Source organism: Manduca sexta, chromosome 26 (assembly GCF_014839805.1).
Source record: "Manduca sexta isolate Smith_Timp_Sample1 chromosome 26, JHU_Msex_v1.0, whole genome shotgun sequence".
In the NCBI taxonomy this organism is placed as follows: Eukaryota; Metazoa; Arthropoda; class Insecta; order Lepidoptera; family Sphingidae; genus Manduca; species Manduca sexta.
Window position 1 is genome coordinate 19,067,188 of NC_051140.1, and position 23,085 is coordinate 19,090,272.

The following is a 23,085-nucleotide window of genomic DNA, read 5'->3' on the forward strand; positions in this document are numbered from 1 at the left end:
TGCATTAAAATTGGTTAAAAAATGAGCCAGTAATTCATATTTCAAATATTACTATGTGCCGAAGTGGGCGCGAAGTGGGAATATCGCTTCATCTCTTTCTGTCGCCCGTGTCGTAATGCCCGATGACGTCACACGTGGGTATTGCGCCTCTTTTCTGTTTCTTGTTACTTACCCCTTCTACCGAAATTAAAAGAGTTATAACTTGTTGATTTTTTACCGGATTTAAATAATTCTTTCTGTGTTATAATTTATATAACGTAAATATTTGATAATAATAAAGAACAAAAATGAGTCCGGTCCCCTATTACGCCGGCATTGGATACACACATTGGTTTTATTCTTTAAATTAAAATGGCGTTGCTACATGTAAGCATTTATCTATTATCTATCGAGCCACTTATATTCGATATAATTTATTTTAATGACAATAGTGAACCATACAGAATATGTAAAATATGTGTATATCCATCAAGTTCCCTTATACAAGGAGACATAAATAAAATCAAAGTGCTGTTAATAACTCGGAAAGTATCTGAGCCCATCACTTAAGTGACAAATGTGAAAGGGTACTTTGAACTTGTCCTGTTTACCCTTTGACAAATGGCGTGATACAAATAAAGCTCTTGTTGGTCCCGCGTTATTTATAGAGAACGATATCTGTAGGACTTTTTATGATGAAACATTTCGTGGTCTTTTTTCAAATGGTAAATTAATTGTGTTTAGGTATAGACTTGTACGAAAATCGACCAAAGACGGAATTGCGTTTCTTGCCGTTGCTAGAATTATGGCGGCCTTTTTAATTGCATGCACATAAAATTCCTGGAAACGCTCAGAGAGCCATAGCCATGACTAGCGACTACCGTACACAAAATGTCAAAACCCGCCATAGTCACACACGTAAGTGTGTCGCGTTCCAGGATCAGCCTGTGTATATCCGGTTCCAACAGGCCGGCATAATTATTTCGACTGTCGAGGGGTAATCATCTCTCGTCAATCAACATTCTATAGGACCTGACATTCTATAGGATCCGCAAAGGTAATGTACCTTTTAATGCAGTTTGTTTAAATTTATATTTAGTATCCATCCATCTTAAACTCTTCCTTAAACTCCGATCATAAGCAATCGTAAACCTATTTAAATCCCATCCGTAAGTGGAGAAATAAAACTTAAATTAAACACCGCACTTATGACCAGACGTAGTCCAAAGTTCTTATCGGTTGATATGAAAGTAATTAAGCACTGACGGTCGTATGTAAGTTGAGAATTATTGGGTGGTCGATATTAATGATTCATTGATGGGCCGTTGACCCTACCGACCCTACGGTACAGTTCAGTGAGTCAGTTTGTTTTTAATAGGATGTGGTAGTCTCAGTACCAATTTTCGATCCATTACTTTAAAGGTCATACAGCCAGAGGACTTCATTGAGTTCGATTTCCGTTTAGACCCTTGAAAGTTGTATAATTTTAATTCCAAAGAGTACTCATGAAATTCCCAGGATTGGAGGTTTTGTATCATAAAAGTATTAGACAATAGACCCAGTATGACAATCAAAGTGTCGCTAATTATTATTTAATATTGCAATCGGAAGTCTTCGCACATTTCAAAAACAACGTCGTCATAGACCAAAAAATAGTTTGAGCAACTTCAACATTAATTCTAAAAAATACGTTTTAGAGTCAAGTTTACAAAAGGTTTTTGGTGCTGCCCGGACCGCGGTGTTCAGCGGCCTGCACATAATTTGGATTGGCTGTATAACAGTCCTTGAGCTGACCAACTAACCGCGTTGCTACATTCCAAATATTATGACAATTTACTGGACTCATATTTGTTTAGTATTTTTGTATGGAGGTTGTTTTGCATTTTGATGAAGTTGCAATTTAAAAATGTTGTCGGTTTTAGGCTGTGAATTAATGCTCGGTTCAATATGAAGAAACTATAATTGCAGTATTTAAATCGAAAAATATACCTGTTCCTGGGATAGTAAATTATAGTCTATCTAATCTTAGTTCTTGCAACGTGAGTCAGAAAGCTTAGAAAATCATGTTGTGGTAGTATCTACGCTTTACTATATAGACATAGATTAAATGTTACACTTAAGAATTGCCATACCAAGAAATTAAGAAAAAATCTTTTGCTTCACATTAAAGTTGTCAGTATAGAAAATGAGTTTCATGTTATACCTCATTATTATTTTCTTGGGCTGACTATATATTTCTTTTCAATAGTAAAATGTTACTTGCAAGTTGTGAGACATCTGCAGCATCAGTTTCATAATTTTGCAACAAGTTGACGTCAACCCGGCGCCTAAAATTGCCCCTACCGGCCTACATAACAAATTAATTGAATTACGACTATTCTAGATTAGCGCTGTCTTCAAACCACTTTAGCTTGATATAATTGTGTTATTAGGCTTTTAACCTTTAGATTAAAACATTACTCTAATAAGGAAGTGAGTTGTAAAGCAATTTATCGATTTATTTTGTTCGCTGTAATATCCGTCTATAATTGCTCTCTCTGGGATAATGCCAACGAGATGTCGTATGGCTTAATATAACTGGTTTCGTAATCTTTTAACTGGTAGTGTAATATTCTTCAATATACCTTTATGTGGGGATCTTGCGCGCAGCTCTCGCTCGACTTAGCCACGGTTTATGTAAACATGGATTTTGGTTAATAATTGTGGAGAACATTTGGCACACAATTAGAACAAGTCAATGGCGAACAATATCTCTTATAGCTTCGTATTCCTCAATACAGAGGGTCGTGAACTCCCTTCTGCATCACTTTCTCTCGAACGAGCTTTATCCATTTGTTTCTGCCTCCGAAGGTGTAGAGACCACTGTAATCTTTAGAGTCAAGAACGGATCTGGTCAGACCAACGCATTTGTCTGCGTACACGACGCCTTATCCCGCCTACTGTGCCTGTAATGATGACCTTTACGAAGTTGTCGCCGACTTTTCTTGCAATATCCGAAGTATTCCAAGATTATACAGTCATATGACATTATATAGGCTACTTATTAAAAACATGGACATTTCTTACAAGTAAGCACGGAACTCCTCAATATCCTATTTGATTAATTTCGTTGCGGGGTTAAGACTATAGTGTTCCTAAGACTCTGAGCTTCACCGCTCGGTGTCATAAAATGCGTGTCACTGCTGATCCTGGCTTGTGGTAGTTGGAGGGGGTATAATCTCGTAAGTAAACACAGAAACCACTATATTTATTGTTTGTTTAATTTGCTGCGCTTGAAATCACTTTTATATTAGACTAGCTTTTGCTCGCGTCTTCACCCGCGTGAAGAAGTTTGCCGGGATAACTTTTTTATCGACTTACTTGATATGTATCGTTATATTATGACCAAATTACACAAAATCATTATAAATGGTAACCTGTGTGTTATTCTGTATTCATCCATCCTCACAAGGTTTCGAATGTATAATATTAATATGATTATTTATATTGAATAACATGTCGAATTTTCTTTACTTGAGATCACATTATAGCTATAAGTTATAATATTCTAAATATTGTAACGTAGTGTTAAGTCTGTTGGAAAGCGTAATAAACAAATATTTGCCTGGATTTTAAGTGCACAGGTAAACAGTGTTGGATATACACAGTGTTATTGATTATCCTAGAAAAATGAGTGATGGAATCTCTATTCCGGAAAATACACGCATGCGGAGACCTGAGCGAATAAATTAAAAAGGACACCATCCGAACCATTTACAAATAGTAAGTTCTTTTAAAAATAATATCCGTTTGCAAATACTGTAACGTAAAGATGGTTCCACAAGGACATTGCAAAGAAAATATCTTGCAAATCGCACCGTTAATGCGCCGTATTTCCAGATGGCAAGGAATCTTAACTTGTAAGACTGCGATTACTGAATTTTCGCCCTTAGGGAATGAAATACGGAAGGAAAGTTGCTTAATTGAGTATTAACGAACCAATTTTGACGAAATTTGGAATTATCTTCATCCCTTAGAACATAAAATAATATTTTTGAAACGAAGTTCCGTTGTAAAATGTAATGTCACCTAATATTATATTTGTATGCGGGTGGTTAGGCAACAGTGTTTGTTGTTTATTATAATATTTAATATATGCTGAAAAAACAACGGATCATATCTTCTTTGAAAAATATTTTAATTAGGTATAAATAAATGGAAATTGAAGTAAGTATGCAAAATACAGATTTAGAACAGTAAATAAAAAATATATATATTTTGAAGCAATTGCTTACTGTTTACTTCGTTCCTGACGTGGATCCTCTGACCAGGCACGTATTTTCACTACTTAACCGCTAAGTACTATGAATTAGTGAAGAATCTGAATCAACCAACATGTCATCAATCTCTTGTGATGAATTTGTCACGTCAATTCGATCTCTATCCATCATCAATCCTGATGTCATCAACCTTAGTCATTAACATGCCATAACACAATAATTATAATTGTATAGTTATTGACTACGAGCAACGTGGCGCGCTCTAGAGAAGGCCTATGTTCCGCAGTGGACAGTTGTAGGCTGATGAGATGAGATGAGATGAGAGTTATTGACTCGTTCTATAATGATGTAACAATCAGATAACGAACTATATAAATTTAATATGTGTAATGTATTTTTAATTTCATTTTAAATTTATAAATACAAATATAGGGATAAGCTTGACCCTTTCACATAATGGGACGCAACACACGTGACAAAAAGTGGGTGCTCTGGTTGCACCCCTGCCTACCCCACGGTGATAAAGGTATGATACGTGTTTGTGTTAAAAATAATTGTAAATAATATGATTATTTCTAGCACGTTTCATTACTTATTCATTAATCACTACTCCCAACATGACTTTATTATTTTAACTATAACAATATTAGTAAAACTGTACACCTTATGTTTCACCTCATATCAGTCTAATTAGTATAATTAAGTAATCATTGTTTGTCATTTTAGCTAAATTGTTAAATATAGGTAACATTTATCTACCAGAGCGACATAATCAGGTTATGATTTAGCTCTGTAATAAATAGAAAAAAAAAAAAAAAACAATATTATCTTCTGCTTGACAATGTCCTTGTAACATAAGCCTCCACTAAAATTCAAACACAATACCTATATATACAATAAAAAACAAAATATTACGCATTACTTTATTAAAATATCACAGATTAAAATACATTATGTACATATAAATACGGCAAATGAGAAATTAAATGCATTGGCAGTGATCTGAATCAGTCTTAGAAACAAAAAATGCTGGTAGAAAGATATTTGATAACACAACTGTCAAAATGGCAGTATTTCCTCAAATTCACTGGTTACTTTACAATAAAAATTATATCCAATACCCCACCAGCAAAAATACATGGCTGTAGTAAAATTATACTATCGATATACACTGAAATAGCTTTGTGCGACGTATTGATATATTTTCAGTCTGTGAATCGGCGCGTCAACAATTTGCTATTCGTTATCTTTTACACTTGGATTATTTTCATATAGAATAGGCCGACAAACGAACAAACTTGTCTCTACATTTTAAGTCGCTTAGTAATCCCATATAGGCCGAACAAATGTGCTTGCAACGTTATTTATAAGATAGGGAGAAGGGATATAATTGGGAGGGATATTTAGGCCTCTAAAAATCTTCGTCTTCAAAATAGGCAACAGCAACTTATGACTTTAAGGTGGTTTCCTGAGAGAATAGTACTATCTAAACTAGGAAACAGTTATAGCAAAAACAATAAAATGTATTAAAAAAGCAATTTTTTATTGATACTTTGTTAATTTCCAATATTGCCAAAGCGCCATAGCTGCGACAAACTGCACCACTTTAATTTAGCCATTGGTCCAAAATGTATTTTTAATATTAAATGTATATTTTTTATCCATAAGTACTTTGTTAATGGGCTATAATGATCGAAGATTTTGTTTCTAAATTTAACTAAAAAAAGGAATATAAAAATTGTATTTTATTTTAGTTCGTTTTGTAATAAATTTATTTTGTGACAATGTTTTTTTATCTGATAAAGGAACGTAATATAGAGAAAAAGAGGGTGAACAGAATTAAAATTTATATTAATACACAAAACAACCTTTATCAACACCATCGATTTCTTTAATATTACAATCAATACATTTCTCGGATACAGATATCATGTTCCCCAGGAAGATAATTTTATCTTATATTATAGGTATAAGCAACTCTATGTAGCTTCCGCTCTGCATACAGATCTGAATTATATTCAATCTGTTTATTAATTTAATAAAATCTAAATATATTATGCAGCCTTTAATTCTCTTCACCCCCTTTCATTGTAAATCCTAAATTTTAGTAAACTAAAAAAAACTATTTTAGGGTTAATAAAACTTAATACATATCTTTAGATACTAAGTAACCGCTAACATTTACAAAAATAATTCTCTACGTAATATATACACGCTCCTCCTCCGCGAGGTAGGCACAAACATTCGTTATAAACTACATCTTAATTTAAAGTAAAAAAACATAGTATAAGCAACATATTTTCATGCATTTTAGAATAATTTTATAAGTAAACAGGTCCGTATTCAGTGAGAATACTTGAGAAAAATTACTATTATTAGAACACCTTTGAAATTATTTTATGTTGTCGTTCTAAAATTAATTACCAAAAAGAAAAAATACTTTATTAAATATTGTGATTACTATTTTTAAATAATTATTTCGTTAGAGTACTTCTACTTCTCGATTTATTTTTGTACTCGTAGAAATATGAATTAACTCTGAAGATTAACTATGTGCTCGGATCAGGAACAACGAGGTGCGTGTAATAGAGAATATTCACCGCAAGCTTATCTCAAGCTCGTCAATCAGGCGCTTGACATATCATACTCTATTAAGTATATTAAGGTAGTATCTTTACATAACGATAACACTTTTTAGATAGTAGTAATTACCTTAATACATTCACTTTCGATAAAAAATACAAAACATATTTTTTTTTTAGAAATTACAATAATATATAAGAGTTAATCATCGTCTATTTATTCGTGAACATTTGACCCCCAAATTATGTACTAACTACGGACCTGTACAGAATAATCGTTGTAATAGTCATAAATAAAACATTATTTGACAATAGTTAGGCATATCTTATCTCTATAACTTGTGTCCAGTTGTCCCACGGGTAATGTTACTGCTACGTCCACCTTCGAATGTGGGGTCGGCATCAGTTCTAGGGGGGATGAGCACTCACTAGAGCGTGACGTCATAGTTCGAGCTGTAGAAAGTTTTAATATAAATGTAATTATAGATAATTAAAATAAATATCAATTAACTCGATTACAAGTTGGATTAAAACATTTACGGTTGTCTGGAAGAGATGGCTCTCAGCGATAAGACCGCCTATTGCTGTACTAGCTGTAGTTAATTGTATATAGGTTTTTTTTACTTAGGTGGTGTTCAATAAAGAATTATCTATCTATCTGTCTATCTATCTATATATTGCCAGGTGTAATTGCTATATGCAGCTATATTAGGGCTGGATTGTGTCAAATCATTTTATATATCAAAGTATTCCAAAAGAGTACGTATTGATTCAAAAAAAGATACAATATTATGTTTTGTTTTGGTTCCTTTTTGCTTATCTACGTCCTCTTAACGAGAATAAAGATATCACAATGTTCTAATAAATGATCGTACACCACTTGCATTTTAAAGGACAACATTTCATAAAGTTCTCATCAAGAGATTACTTACAATTAGTATAACAGCTGGAAGCGGAGTCTCCCGAAGGACTGTACGGCTTCATCTCGTAATGATTACTGCCTTGAGAAGACTGCTGCCTGCTCTTGTTGCCGAATGGCGAGGAATAGCTATAAACAACATAGCTAAAATAAAACCTAGTAGAGAAAAGCATCTGCGAGATGAAGGTTGTTCAAATCTAGCCACTAATGCTGTTTAGATTTTTCGCAGACATGCGTATAACATGGTTATATCCAGGCCTTAATTTGGTACTTCTTCCATGGCATGGATATGCTAATTCTCGAAAGTTTCCATAATTTTTGGGCCCCCTACGTTCCTGTACATTTTTATGATAATTCTTTCGACATTTGCGCAATTTCCTTATGCCCCAACAAAAAAGCCCTAGTTATATCTTAGTTTAAAAATGATGAAATGAAACTACTCCAGAATTGTCTTGTAAGAATTGTGAAGGAATATGAAGTTCGTAAACCCATATTATCCAAGTAAGAAAGGCTCAGTAGTAACAGAGACTCGAACTTAGCATTACAGCAATAGATCATACAGCACTAATTTGATATTCAGTATACGAATAACAATGCCCATTATTCATTGATGTAGTACGGAAATAAGAGCACTCAAAACGACTCCCGTATGGAGTGAATTTCAATGTGCATGATTATTCCGTCAAGAATAGATCTAATTTATCAATTATTAACCTAAATGCAATAATTATCCGTAATTAGTAAGCTAATTGGGTTCAAAATGGAATAGGGAGGAAATTATAGGGACATATATTATCAGATTGAATTACATCTAATTGTGTGGAAGTTCAGATAACTTATTCAAATTAAATTGTGTGTCGCGCAGTTTAAGAGTTATTAAGTTATAAATTTGAATTCGTATTGATGAGCCTGATTAAAATTTGGAGCCATTATAATATTTGACTACACATTTTATTTATGAAATCTAATTTGAAAACTTGATGCTAAAAAACAACAAAGTTACAATTATCTTCGGCAAATATAAGCAATAGAAAGTTACCTGTCTCTCACATGGGGCATGTCGTAGTGGTTGTCGGGGCCCCCCATCCAGTACTCGTTGCAGGTTCGAGTCAGATCCGGCGCTGTATTGCCTTTATCTCGACCAGGGCGGGTTTTAGGTGTACCTAGACGAAAGGGGTCTTCCTTTTATTCTCTTTCAGATAAATTGATAAAGTTTACTGAAACTCATATCCAGTCATCTATATTCATACCTTCTCTATGAGTACAATAAAAAAATCACTGCTAATTTTAACTTCCGAATCTCAAAATTTATCTTATGGTTTTACCATAATAAGCGAATTTACTGATCCTGGTGTAACCATCAGGATACTTACGGGAAAATATTATATCGGCCTTTATTTTATTTTTTTTAAGTTTCGCAGAAAAGGTGCATTATAAGTACCGCCCAGCAATCACTAAGATTACATTTGAGTCGCCTTACCTCTTACAACCCCTATCAATATTATGTGCCTACATAGGACAGATGAAGTTAAGCCAACATTTTAGTATATAACTATCAAAGCAGATACATTTTTACGGGCGTGGCTTACAAATTATGGACCTTCATTTTTGGTGACGCCAACGTAGACCCCCGTCAAGTCTCCCGAGAACCACTGGGATTCCACCTGGATCACTTCGGGAACCAATGTTCTAAAGGTGCTCTTACCAACTCTAGCTGCGGAGTACCCTGGCCTGGTGTTCCTGAACTTGCACCACACGTACAGTATAGCTGCTGCTGCTAGGAGCGTGCCCGCTGTGATGCCGATGCCCACATACAGGGTCACATCATTGTTGTACAATCCTGGTTGACAATTGATTGCCATTTGTTATTGGCTGTTTACTAGTAGCGAAGAGTCTATGAAGCCGGATTCCTATCGGCTTCCCTTTTGTAATGTTATATGAAAGCAAACTATTAAAATAAATTATAGTTGTTTCATTTAAGTATTGTATTGTCTGTACGTCAGTCGGATAATAAATGCTGTCCTAGAAGCACGTCTTTTATTTGTCAATATTAAATACAAAAAAAAAAAATATCATAATGGCCTAAAGTCTAATGAAAATTATTATTAGGACCTATTTTTAAGTCGGATGCTCTTTTGAAAAAAAACACTTTTCGCTGCCGTTATTTACTCATTCATCATTGCTATTATAATCTAGAAAATAGGATTCTCTTGCATCAAGAGTTACTAGTTGGAAAAAATGCTAGTCAACCAATTTTCAGTTTGTTTAATTTTTTTTCCAGAACGAAGGATTATAAACTTACTCTATCAGTTTATAATGCTGAGGCAATTTAGAACCTAATTTTTTTTTTATTAATACATTGAACGCAAATAATATTTCAATAATCTATTTTCTTTTAAATGAATTATTTTATTAATTTTTTTGTATTCATTCAAATTTATTACAAAAGTTTATTTATAAGACATGCCTTTGCATATATACTGCCATTATAATAGGTGTAACATTACCTACGCATATACAAAGTAGGTAACTGACTAGACTCTGGATCTTCAACGAGTTATGCAAAAACAAGTAACTATAACAAGTTTTTATTCATCTGACGAGTATGAATATGATACTATAGCCAACAAACCTACGTTAATCACAATACTGAGTACAGATCCCTTAGAACTTAAGAACCGCTGAAATAAATAAAAATAATTTAATGAAAATCCAACCGCCTTCAAAAACCGCTAAAAACTAAAAAATAATTTAACACAACTGGTTACCAATATTACATTCGGTGACTAATTACGTCGAATTGATGATCTCCTCTTTTTTGAAGTCGTGTAAATATTAAGAGAACATAATTTTCAAACATGTATAACAAAAAATATTTGCAGGTTGTTATAAATTATCTTTAACATATCTATGAAACAATAATCTAGGAGCCATAGTCAATACGCCTTTCTACAATCTTAAACGCTAATATGTATGGAAATGACATATCCAAGCGACAGATTTATCGCTAGTTTGGCTAGGTTATACATCTTGGATGACAAAGTTTTAGACAATATAAAACTGGTCTAACGGCAGCATTGAATAAACACTAGTAAAGATTTTTACTATAAAATAGACTTTAAATGACTTACTAAGGCCTGCAGAGCACATCCCGTCTAAGCAGTTGGCATGTTGAAGCGTAGACCCAGAGCACTCTCCGGTGCATTGCCGTCTGCGCACTCTGATGCAGTCTCCATCACAAGTGGACCACGCACTCCAAGAAGACCACGTGCCTCCTAGTAATACATATAATTATCACCAGCTTTTTTTTAAATATGAGGCAAATTTAAGTACCTATATTTACGTCACATAATTTCGTTTGGTATCAAAATTTTATCCCATATTTATTGGTGAGGGAATGTGCCTAAATTCTATATAATTTCCAAACACTCAAATAACTTCCTTACCGTTCTGACATCTCATGCAATCATCATCGTTTTGTGATGACTGCCCTCTACACGGCGCCCCTCCGTTAGCAGGGGCTGGTTCTGTGCAAGTCCTCGTGCGTCGCCTCCCACTTGACTGCGAGCCACATTGGCATTGCATCCATGGAGACCAGTCCGACCAACCTCCATTTACTACGCAGAAAATAAGTATAACTGAGGTATAAGAAGTTTCACAGAAAAAATATAATATTCCTTCTTCTTTCAACTGCATTTATACCTTTTTAATCTTTGGTATGAGAAACATATTTTTACTAGCATATTACACACAGGTTATATTATGAGCGTTAGATATCTATATTAACAATTATCATGCTAGACAGTGCTTTGTTTTAAGTTCCAGCTATCCTAATACAGGATAGATGCCCCATACTTTTAAAAGAATGTTGCAACAAGTATAGAGGCGAGTCAGTCAGATTTCAGAATGACCAACAAAATCAGTTAAATGTAATGTTAATTAATTACACTATTTACAAAATAAATACCGTAGAAGTCACAGCTTTTGATGTTGAAACAACGAACATCTAAGAACCTTCTATTATCTTTAATAACAAAGGATGAAGTCATGAGCGATGTTAGTCTAGCATACCGTAAACAGAGAGAACAGCGACGTCCGACTCGCGGCGACCGGCGATGTTCTCAGCTATGCACGTGTAGTTCGCCATGTCCTAGACAAATTATCATCCTGCTTGAGTTGGGGAGATAAGATTTAGGAAGAATATTGTAGGAAGAGTTTTTTAAATAAATTGTTATCAATTTAATTTGTCTATTCTTGCATACACTATTAAGAACTATGTAGTTTGTGTTATTACTGAATACTGTGAAATTTACAAACTAAATTATCAGGCCGATTGCACCATAGTGTCATGTAGGGCATGTATCATGCCAAGTATTCTGGGTGGTGCTATTGCTTATCGCTAATCGTAGTTCTTATTATCGTGGTTATAAGACGAGCCACTGATCTGAATATTAATATAAAACCAAATACAAGAAATTTAAATACTATCATTTGGCAACAAAGAGAGACTACTTAGTATAAATTGTTATAAAGTTGCTCAAAGTCTCTAACCTGTAAACCAACTCTCGGCAGCACCAGGTTTTCATCTGTAGGTTCTATTGTTATTCCATTCCTCGTCCATTTGAGGGTTGGCGGAGGCGCCGCTAGCGGAGGGATGCAGCGGAACGTCACCCCGCGACCCGACTCTACTGTCGCTGACTGAGGCTGCTGGATGAACTGCTTCTTTATGACTACGATTTAAAAAACAAATTAGCTTGCTTCACGAATAGCAAAATCGTACTATGAATTATGGTCATAAGTGTGGATGTTTGAATATATTTGATAGAAATTGATGCATAAACTGGTGATTAAATTTATATGTTGTCACAAAAACTGGCCGAGAACAGGATTTTACGCGTGCGACGTTAAGTAACTAGATAGCTTAGTCAGTGTAAATTTTTTGCATGTTCTTAAATCATAATTATTACAATAACTATCGCCTAATGTCCGTACACCAGGCTAGGCTAATACCAACTTTAATGACTATCATCTATACACAAATGTCGTTATCAACGATATACAGTACTTAAATCACGTCACCTATCGATCCTCCATCACAGCAATTTTTCGTTTTATTTTGTTTTTATAAACATTTTCCTTCCGATCCCAAGCACCCTAACGGATAATAGTCTGCCAGCCGCCACGAGCCCCGCTGGCGCACAACGGGTGGCAACTGGCATCTCATCGATAAATCGCTGCACTTAACAACTTGTCCCTTAGTTTAAAAACTCCAGAATATAGCCCCTCCTAGTGCGAACGAATTAAATTGCCACCATTCGAAAAAACGAGAAAGTTATCCCCAACTTTCCCCGATCATAATTTTTAACGAGCGATTTTACTCTCATCCCCGGGGAGGGAGCGGAACCATTACGTGCAGGAAACGTCACTTCCGCCCATCAAGCCGAATGCACTTTGACGGATGCTCTGAAGCACTTTGGAAAGTGATTCTCAACGAGTAGGTTAGTTATTCTTCATGTCCTGAGGCGTGTGGGAATATAGTTTATATAGATGAATGACGTGATTTTTGCGTATATGGTAAAGAAAATTATGACATTACACCTCTTAACCTATTTAGGTCAAGAGATTAATCCATATTTCATGTATTTGATGTAACAGATCGCGAACTTAATTTACTGTATATAATACCAGAATTAGATAAAGGTTTTGCATACAGAGTCTCGCAAATAAGACTTATAATGCATGAAAAGGCGCTAGACAAATACAAAGCGCTAGCACTAAAGAGATGCTCACTCGCATTCACTCAGCACTTATGATCCCCTTGGTTAGGGAAGAGCAATTGTACCCCTAAAGAGACCAAGCACCTGTTAAAAAGAGTTACTGCCCGTGGAATTGTGCGTTTTGGTGTGTATTACAAATTTATTACTGTATACGCATTTTTTACTATGTTAAAGTATGTGTTAACCAAAAGATGAGCAAATACTAAAGTCGTATTTAACTATTCTCTTGAATGAATGATTTTTATACGAGAGGATTAATTGAAGTGAATATTACAAAGTGATTATAACTTAGATGGATCGAATAGATTGTTATATAAGTAGATGGTTATATTTGAGTTCACACAGGTACGAATTACAAAAGCTATCAATGGACAATGGAGTAAAACAATAACCGGAACGGACCGCTATAAATTCGCGAATAGCTTCCAAAATTAGAAGAATCGATATCCGCCGATATATTTAGCTGTGCTTAATATCGCATTCTACTGTGAAATATTAATCGTTTTCGAACGTGGAACGCAGACCGATTTATTGGGGCGGAGTTTCGTTACAAAGCTCTTCACAATGAATTTTCATATAAGTTTCTTAGCCTAGTAATTACACTGGCTTTGATATTCTTTATACATGCCTACAAGGGAATTTACCTCCTGACTGGCATAAATAGACAAAGCGATTAATCTCCTTAAGTTGTCGTATATTCGACATATGACTAAGTAAATAAAATAGATATATACAGTGAATATTTGAAAGGACCCATAAAAATATTATTCAGGATGTAATATGAAAATTCAAACGCTGAAGCAGTGAGACAATTTTCACTGTAGAGTCGGTGGGTCGCGATAGTTTGAGCCAAATGTGACGCTAAACGGTAATGCTAACTACAATACATGCGAGAGAAATGGTGCCAAAACTCCGCTTTATAAAGAACACTGTTTATTTTTTGCAGCTTGTGTAAAAAAATATTCAACATTTATGGATATTGTAATAAATGCGCTTATGCCTATATCACTGTAGGTATCCGTATCGATCCATAACTAGCCTTTTGTGCGCCTAGCTTCTACTCCTGCGCCCGCACATGATCTAATGCCAATGATATAGGAAATAGATACCGTCTTTATACTATGTAGTAGCGGTAGCTATGTCTTATCAGACGCACAATATAATCAAGCTAAAAGTTCTAACAATGTGATGTGTGAATAGTAGAGAAAGCCAATTAAAATTCTATCTAGTAATAAATCTCTGTTAAAATTATGGTAGTCTATATTGACTACACTTGCTGACCTCATTACGCGACTGTACAATGATCCTTTAGTTTGAGATTTGACCACGCCATGGTTGTTTCATATTCGAGCACCGAATTCATATAGATACTCCTCAACAACAATTATATTTATAATTAGGAATGAATAGCCATTCCTCTGAGATATGATAATGAAATCGATGCCTACGATATGCTATTATAGACTTACATGCATATTCGATGTACACAGCTTGACTCCGAATCTTCCCTCTACTATTCCAAGCATTGCACTCACAGCTATACTTCCCTCCAAAATACTCATCCAGCTCATTCCTGCTAACATTCAGTTCAGCTTCTACCACCCTGATTCCGTTCTGAGGGTCTACGTGCTCCAATTGAATGGTTTTATCAGTTCTCACTTTATTACACTCGAAGAAAACTTGAAGAGCATTCGCAGCACGGCAAAGGAGGCTGGCTGGTTTTGTTCTAAGAACGTAAGAATTTTTAGGTTCTAGTAGGAATATTGGTAGCCCGTCTACCGTCTCGTCGTTCTCTGGTAGAGGTATGTAGTCATCGTCCTCCTCTGGCTTGATGTCTGAGAGGTAAGGATCGAAGTTGAGAAGACCATCTGGGTGGATGTATTCAGGTCTCGTCTCCTTCTTGGTCGTTTGTTCGGCGTCTGTAACAATTGAGAATTACATTTTTTGCAACTTAATGAAATCATTAACTGATGATGTGTGTACGTCGCTGATAAATATCGTTCGAATATCTATAAACAATAGAATTACTGTGTAGAACTTGGAGTGAAGTAGGACTATGAAGCACTTCATCGCGCTTGTTATCCAGAGATTGAAATATCTAAATCTTGTCATAATGGCCCCGCTGTTTAGCGACAAAAATAAATATTGCGGTGGAACCCACCTACCTAGACCATCGTATAGAACGAACGTTCCTTCCTCGTATAGAACCATTATTTATATTATTATATGCTCCCGACGTTTCGAAGACCTTGCAGCGTTCATGCTCACGGGGCGGACACAGGTATCGGTCATCCGAAAAGTCAAAGTTACAATATCTACCTACATTTTTCAACACACACACAACATCACGCATTTTATCCCCGAAGGGGTATGCAGAGGCGCAACTATGGCACCCACTTTTCGCCAAGTGTGTTCCGTCCCATGATGTGATAGGGGGCGAGCCTATCGCCATATCGGGCACAAATTCCAGACTCCGGGCTGATGTTGAGCAGAAAAACCCAAATATCACTTTGCCCGACCTGGGATTCGAACCCAGGACCTCAGAGCGCTGCCGTACCGCGCATGCAGTACAACTACGCCACCGAGGCAGTCATTTTTCATACATACATTTTTCAATTACCCGGAAAATCATTTTATTTCAATGCCCAATATTCCCGAAAACATTAAATCATTAAGATGTTTTGTCTCTCTATCTTGAGTGACAATTAAAAGCATCAGGGTGAGCGAGACAAAACATTGACTATGACCGATACAACGCTTATTGGTAAGGTCCAGTAAGCTTATTTACATTTTGATAAGTAGCGGGGCAGGTGAATAATGCAGGTGTTAATTATGCCAATCTATTATGCTAATACTGCAGCATCTACAATATGTATCCACCTTGTGAACTAACTGTACTAAGTGTAAACAAACATTTATAGAGACATTGGTCTTGGTTATAGATTTTGATAATGTCTATATATCTATACATATTATAAAACAATGTGCCCTTTTCTGTCTGTTTGTATGTTATCGATTTTCTCAAAATTTACTGAACGCATTTTTATCAAATTTGGTATGGATATAGTTAAAGACCCTTGGAAAATTATAGGCTATTTCCTATTACGGGAAAATATATAGTGAGACTTTTATCCCGGAAAACCCTTACACGCCGGCGAAGCCGCGAGCAAATACTTGTTAAATATAATCAGTTTTTATGTAAACCGAAAAATCAAAACCGATTTTATAGTCCACACCTGTATTTAGAACATTTATCCGTTTATTTTACATTATTTTTATTAGTTTATTACATTAAAATCTTAATGGTTTACATAAGTGATTTACGTTCGAAGAAATTTCTAACTTTGTCGGGCATTAGTTGAAAAAAGTGACAAGTAAGAGTTGGTATCGGACACCAAAGATTCTGTACTTCACACACAGACCCACACCATGCATTTATCCCCGAAGTGTTGTGCAGAGGCGCAACCAGGGAACGCACTTTTTGTTAAGTGTAATCCATCCCATAATGTGATAGGGGACGAGCCTATCGCTATATCGGGCACAAATTTCAGATTCCGAGCTGATACTGAGCAGAAAAACCCAAATATCACTGCCCGACCCGAATTCTAATCCGGCGCCTCCTAGCGCTGCTGTACCGCACATACAGTACAACTACGCCTCCGAGGCAGTTTTTGTACTTAATTTTGTTAATTAATACGTTTTAAAAAATTTGCTGCCCCCTCTTACACTGCGAGATAGAGTCAAAACAGACATTCACAAAGTTTCCGTTTCCTTAGAGTACGGAACTCTAAAAATAATGTCAGTCCACACGTTTCTAGTTATGACAATACTAGCGCCACGACGTCGCGTGGAATATTAAAACTGTTTAATACTCTTTAATACATGTAAGGAACGGATGGTGCGTTCATTAAATTGTCGTGTCGTGCGCTGACTCACTTTATTGATATGCTTCTGTGGTTATTTATATCTGATTATTGAATAGGATACCTTTTTTGATGCCGCTTGTTATATACCTCAAAATATATTCTGTTTTCATATCATTTTTTTTTATTTGTCATAATGCAGTCGACGTTTGTCAAGCCATACTGCCAGTTACAAATCAATATTGTTATTTTTTTTTTCGGAAAAATATTGATAAATGACATTTACCTCTATATTGTAATAATTACTTATTAAACTATAACTATAACAGTATGTTACCGAAGATCACGTGTCTACTATGAGTTGATTATTATATTTATATATTTAGTGTATATTATGAGTTTAACATAACTACTCATACATCGATCGATTCCAGAACATATTTACGTCCAAAAACGTTGGCTGTCACCACATCAGTTTTCCAAACACAGACAACGATTATTTCTTTTCATTTGTATTTATATTATAAAAAAAATATCGCTATATTACAGGAAAATAAAGATCAAAATGTAATTATGCTAATATTTCTAAATAATAACTACTTACTTAATCAGGCTAAAGCTGCTACAACGTCAATAAAATAAATACTGAGCCAAGATTCAATACTAGAATACCTATCACATAATATTTGTTTTACGTGGACGATAAACTGATCCCCCTGCACCTGATAATAAGTGGTGTGGGGGCAATAGAATCACGACTGATGAGAGGTGATTACCCCTCGACAGTCGAAACAATTATGCCGGCCTATTAGAACCGGATATATAGGCTGATCCCGGAACGCAACACACTTAAATGCCACTATGACGGGTTTTAAGATTTTGTTTACGGTGGTCGCTATCCGGCCGTAAAATATATCCTATCTCCAACCAATCTATATTACAGAATCCAGGAAATAAATACTAAGTCAGGAGCATCACATCAGCGTGCACGTTCAACCCGAACGGTACTACAGTGGAATGCGCAGTTGCCAGCTACCACCGTTACGCCGGAACAAAAACTTCACGCATTCACACAGCGCGTCGTGGAGGGAATGCATGGTTTGAATGAATTCGTAATTTTTTGTTCATTTATTTTTTCTGAATAACCTTGACTGCATTATCTAATAGTAACATGAGTGGAAATGTTAGTTTCGTATAATGATGTAGAAAAAAATTATATCACACCTTTCACAAGACGAGGTTAAGGTACAACCAGATTTGTGTTCTGTCCCGTGATATGACGGGAACAAGCCTGTCGCCATATCGGGCACAAATATAAAACTCCGGCCTGATGCTTAACACAAATCCCTATAAATATAGAAGAATCTAACAATTTCTCTTCTTCCGCTTGCCAATCCTCAACCATCATCCCTAAAAGTCGACAACTTATACTCCATCTGGAAGTGAAGGCGATTATAAATTCAAAGAGGTGCAAACGCATAAGTACGAACAACTAATCGACACGACGCCCACCCTGTTCTGTTCAATGAATTTGGTCCATGAATATATCAAGTTCCGAATTCACACTGATATTAAGTTAGTATAGTAAAACTACTTGCATGTCGGTAAAATATTAACTAGCGAAATTTACACGCAGACCGAGACGTGAGCCAAGCCTAGAATATTGTATGAAGTTAGTCCATTCGGATATTAGAACATACTCCAACATGTCTGCAATGCGCTGAGGAATTCAGCTAAAAATGCTTGCAGTCTATTTCTATTTCTGTAGACTGCGCCTTGTTGCTGTTCTCTGTGGGGGATCGATATGATGTACTGTGATTTAATTTTGAAAAGGTGACACATATTTTTGTGTATTTTGCAAGAATTTGGTTTAGTTTTTATCGACCGCCTCTTTGACATCTACACTGTGTTAAAAATTTATGAGCTTAAGACAGATTTTTATGCATTTCACAAGAATTTATAAATTTGTCTCGACCGTCTTGACATGTTAGACGTATTGTGTTAAAAAATATGGACCCAAAACAAGAATAAAATTGAACTATTTAATAAACTTCTTTCATTACACATAATAGACACACATCAGGTAACGTTTTTCGTAAACTTAAAAAAATAAAAGCATTAATTGAGAACCTTCTGCTTTTGTAAAATCAAAATACATGTTCCGTGACTTGGGAATTGAACTCAAGACCTCCCTATCTACGTAACTTATGATATAACTAGATCAAAAAGGAAAGGAGGCAAAAATAGTTATAGTCAAAATTCCATGTGTAGTTAAAAATGGCAATGTAAAGTCTTCACCTTTACAGTAACCAGTTAAACCCGGGGCAGTTTAAAAGCGATAAATGCTACTAACGTTCAAAAACAGTAAAACGCAATATCGAGTTACAGTAAACAAATCGTAAAAGTTCAATACAAAGGGATTCTACAGAAATATCAAACTATTTAAGTTATTCACAATCGTAAAAGTTTTTAGTTCGCGTTCATATTTGGAACCAGCTAAGTAATAATAATGGTTTAGTTATAACATTAGAAACGATGGTATAACTAGCTTATCCCGAGAATCTAATTATTCCAGGGCAACTTTTAGTTGCCGCTACCGGCAAATGCCAACACTCTATCTACAAAAACGATCAACAGCATAATTTCCTAATTAAGTTCGGTGGTTAATGATAAGCAATAATCTTCCCCTTTTCAGAAGAAGGGCGTGTCGATGGTACTCCTTAATTTGATCATCTTAGTCTATTGCTCATTAAAATACTAGTAAGACTGCACATCACAGAGTTATGAGTTATAGCCTGACCAGGAAAAAGAATCCTCGCCATAATATATAATATCAGCCCTGTATTATATACTGTCACACTGTTGGGCACGGGCCTCCTCTACTACTGAAAAGGATCCTTGCCATGTCGTAGTAAAATATAGAACTAATTTCTTATATAGACAACGTTAACTTAAAAACGGAAAAGGAAAACGCGTCTGTAAATCAGGTTATTTATTTTCCTATTCCGACTCTAAGATTGGAATTCGCAATATAAATCAGAACCTAATTGACAACTTTGGGTTGCCTTCAGTTGCTGATACCGTCAACAAAACGTTGCCATAGCGCCCCTTTAAAAAAGTGTTACAGAGTATAACACAATGACAGCTCCCTAAATGCTATGCAGAGGGGAGTGAGAGCCCTACCATCAAGCAGGTGGTCGCTCGAAACCCCTTGAGAATGAATAGTGCTTTTAGGTATCATTCAAAAAATGGGGTAGCAACTACGCTTTAGTGACTTTATACTCCGGATATGCCATTCATTAAGGTTAATCGTAAAAAGAAAGTCCCAGTTATGAATGCCATGTAGAGAAATAAAACGAAAAAAACCTGACTTAAATCACATGGATTCCTAATTAAAAATATTGGCCCCGAAACAATAATTATTTGCTTATTTTTCCGACTGTTATTCGTTTTAAAAAAAATAAGTATATAAATTTCCAAGAATAAATATTAAAGTCGGAAATTACTGAGTGTAGTGTTTTTCCTTTTATAGACTCTATCTTTATAAACAGATCAATAAAATAGGTACTTTCATTAGAATCTTAAGAACTTAATCTATGTCTTTTACCTTGCATAGTAGAATAAATGTATATTTAAACATACAACATAGGTAATTCTGTAAATAACTATTTTTCTACAACTACATACATATAATGAAACAAGCTAATTGCTAGTTTAATAAGCGCTGGAGCTCGCCATAAGTAACAACACTAGTAACTTAAATTACTGGACAGCACTACACTCCGCTCATCTTGATATATTTAGTAGGTAGAGCTCAGTATAATAGCCGACAAACAACTTGTGCACTCTGATGCGTGGTTGCGGGTTTTTTGTTCGTAAGTGTAGCTACACTAACGTACAAAAAAATCACCCTTCAATAGTGTGCTCAAGTTATTAGTCGACTATTAAAATTCTGTATAATTCCAATGTACATCAAAGCAGAACACAGAGCACAACGATAGAAATAGACAAAGCATGTCACAAATGAACGGTCTCTACCGGCTTTACCTTTTGTAATACCCTTTTGTAAACATTGTCGTTTCCAATAACAAAAATGAACCAAAAACAACGACCCGAACGCGAAGGTAAAAGTAAATATTTTTGTTTATTGTTCGGTCAAACAATTTAATAAACCGGTTTACGTAAAACAAATATTGTAACGCAGGAGTGAATTATCCCTATTCTTCTTTAGGTTATGTTGCCCGGGTATGCTAATTTCCACATTAAAATACTTAACGGGATACCGATCAAAACAGGACAAAATACTATTTATATATAAAATTTACCTCCATTTGTAACTTTCCCAACGCACATCACAATCAACATGAAGATATTAAGTTTTTCCACCAACATAACTATAACACTTGATCACGAATTCAGTGAAACATTTTGTAATATTTTCGGAGCCCGTCCGATGCACCGACACACGCGCATTCCCCGCGGTGACTCGCGCCTTACTGATGATCCCCTATTCCTTTGCATGCTTTTAGCATTTCATGGTGTCATAAATACAAGAGTTTCTATACCGTTCGATACGGTATCAATCATGTTCGAAATTTAAACTTCTATTTGTTTATAATTAACCGTACGCAGTGCCAACAAATTAAAATAAAAATATATTAGAACTTACGTGAATTTGAAAATAGAATACTGTTACATTTCAATTGCATAAAAAGTTTGTATAAAAATGAATATCTAAAAATAACACAAAATAATATGTTTAATTTAATAATCAATTTTAATTAACCCTAAAGTGGTAAGTTATAGTCAAAGTTGGTCTTTATAAATAAAAATACTATTAGACTCCATTTTACATTGATGAGTCACTCAAAGGGTTTAACCGTTGCTACAAATTGTAATTTGTAGAAACACGCGTTATTATAATATCACAGAACTGTTACTGCCACCTAGTGGTATCATGAGGCAAACGTAAAAGCTCCGAAAGCTCTACTACTAGCGAAGCTTTCTGATTTAACGGCGACGTTACCTCTACCTGGGTTTACAAGTTCGCTATGTGTTTTCGAAGTATTTTCATAGATGGCGCTACTTGGAATATGATCAGAGCCCTCTATGAAAGCAGTACTGAGATAATGTAGAGTTCCGTTTATGTTCGGAAAATTAAAGTTTACCAATAGATGGAGCTATACAGTAAAAAACAATGCGATATTTTAATTTTGAATAGATGTCACTATAATCAGTAGTGGAAAAAAAATATGATTTATGTCTTTTTCCAATTTGTAATAATAATAACTATAAGTTATTTTTGTACATTTGTATACTTAAATAAATTATTCTGATCTCAATAGATCATATAATTATTACGAGGCCTAATATATATTTATTCAATTATTGGTATTCAAGGCCATAATCAAGACTAATGATCAATGCTACAACAAAATATAAAAAGGCAGTACTTCAGCTCAGAAACGGAAAACAAAACGCATTAAATCACTCCACCGCATTTCTCACGGTGAGTCATCTAAATGTAAGTCCATAATATTATACATTATTTAGATTGAATAATATATTGTTGCTAATACTGCCCACAACAATTCTTGTACGCAAATTATATTATATTTTAAATATCATTGGTATACTTTGCTTCGTAGAAGATCTAAACCAATATATAGAGCTGAAGAGTTTGTTTGTTTGAACTTGCAGGAACTA

At 35.1% G+C, this 23,085-nt stretch overlaps 1 protein-coding gene across 1 annotated transcript; it reads right to left on the reverse strand.

Moving 5' to 3' along the window:
- Window positions 1-5,147: 5,147 nt before the first annotated feature.
- Window positions 5,148-21,883, reverse strand: LOC115454460 (netrin receptor UNC5C). Its single transcript, XM_037443659.1, has 10 exons — window positions 21,705-21,883; window positions 14,986-15,435; window positions 12,291-12,469; window positions 11,811-11,889; window positions 11,186-11,356; window positions 10,871-11,014; window positions 9,445-9,579; window positions 8,779-8,902; window positions 7,753-7,868; window positions 5,148-7,273 (listed from the first exon to the last, which is right to left on the reverse strand). The coding sequence occupies exons 1-10, from the start codon at window positions 21,769-21,771 to the stop codon at window positions 7,122-7,124; spliced, it is 1,617 nt and encodes a 538-aa protein (XP_037299556.1). The 5' UTR covers window positions 21,772-21,883; the 3' UTR covers window positions 5,148-7,121.
- Window positions 21,884-23,085: the final 1,202 nt, after the last annotated feature.

Coding starts and splice junctions, on each gene's coding strand:
- LOC115454460 (XM_037443659.1), bottom strand. CDS start 21,771: ATGTTGGTGGAAAAACTTAATATCTTCATGTTGATTGTGATGTGCGTT. Junction 11,357..11,810: donor CGCTGTTCTCTCTGTTTACG/GTATGCTAGACT, acceptor TTTTCTGCGTAG/TAAATGGAGGTTGGTCGGAC. Junction 11,015..11,185: donor TTGCATGAGATGTCAGAACG/GTAAGGAAGTTA, acceptor ATGTATTACTAG/GAGGCACGTGGTCTTCTTGG.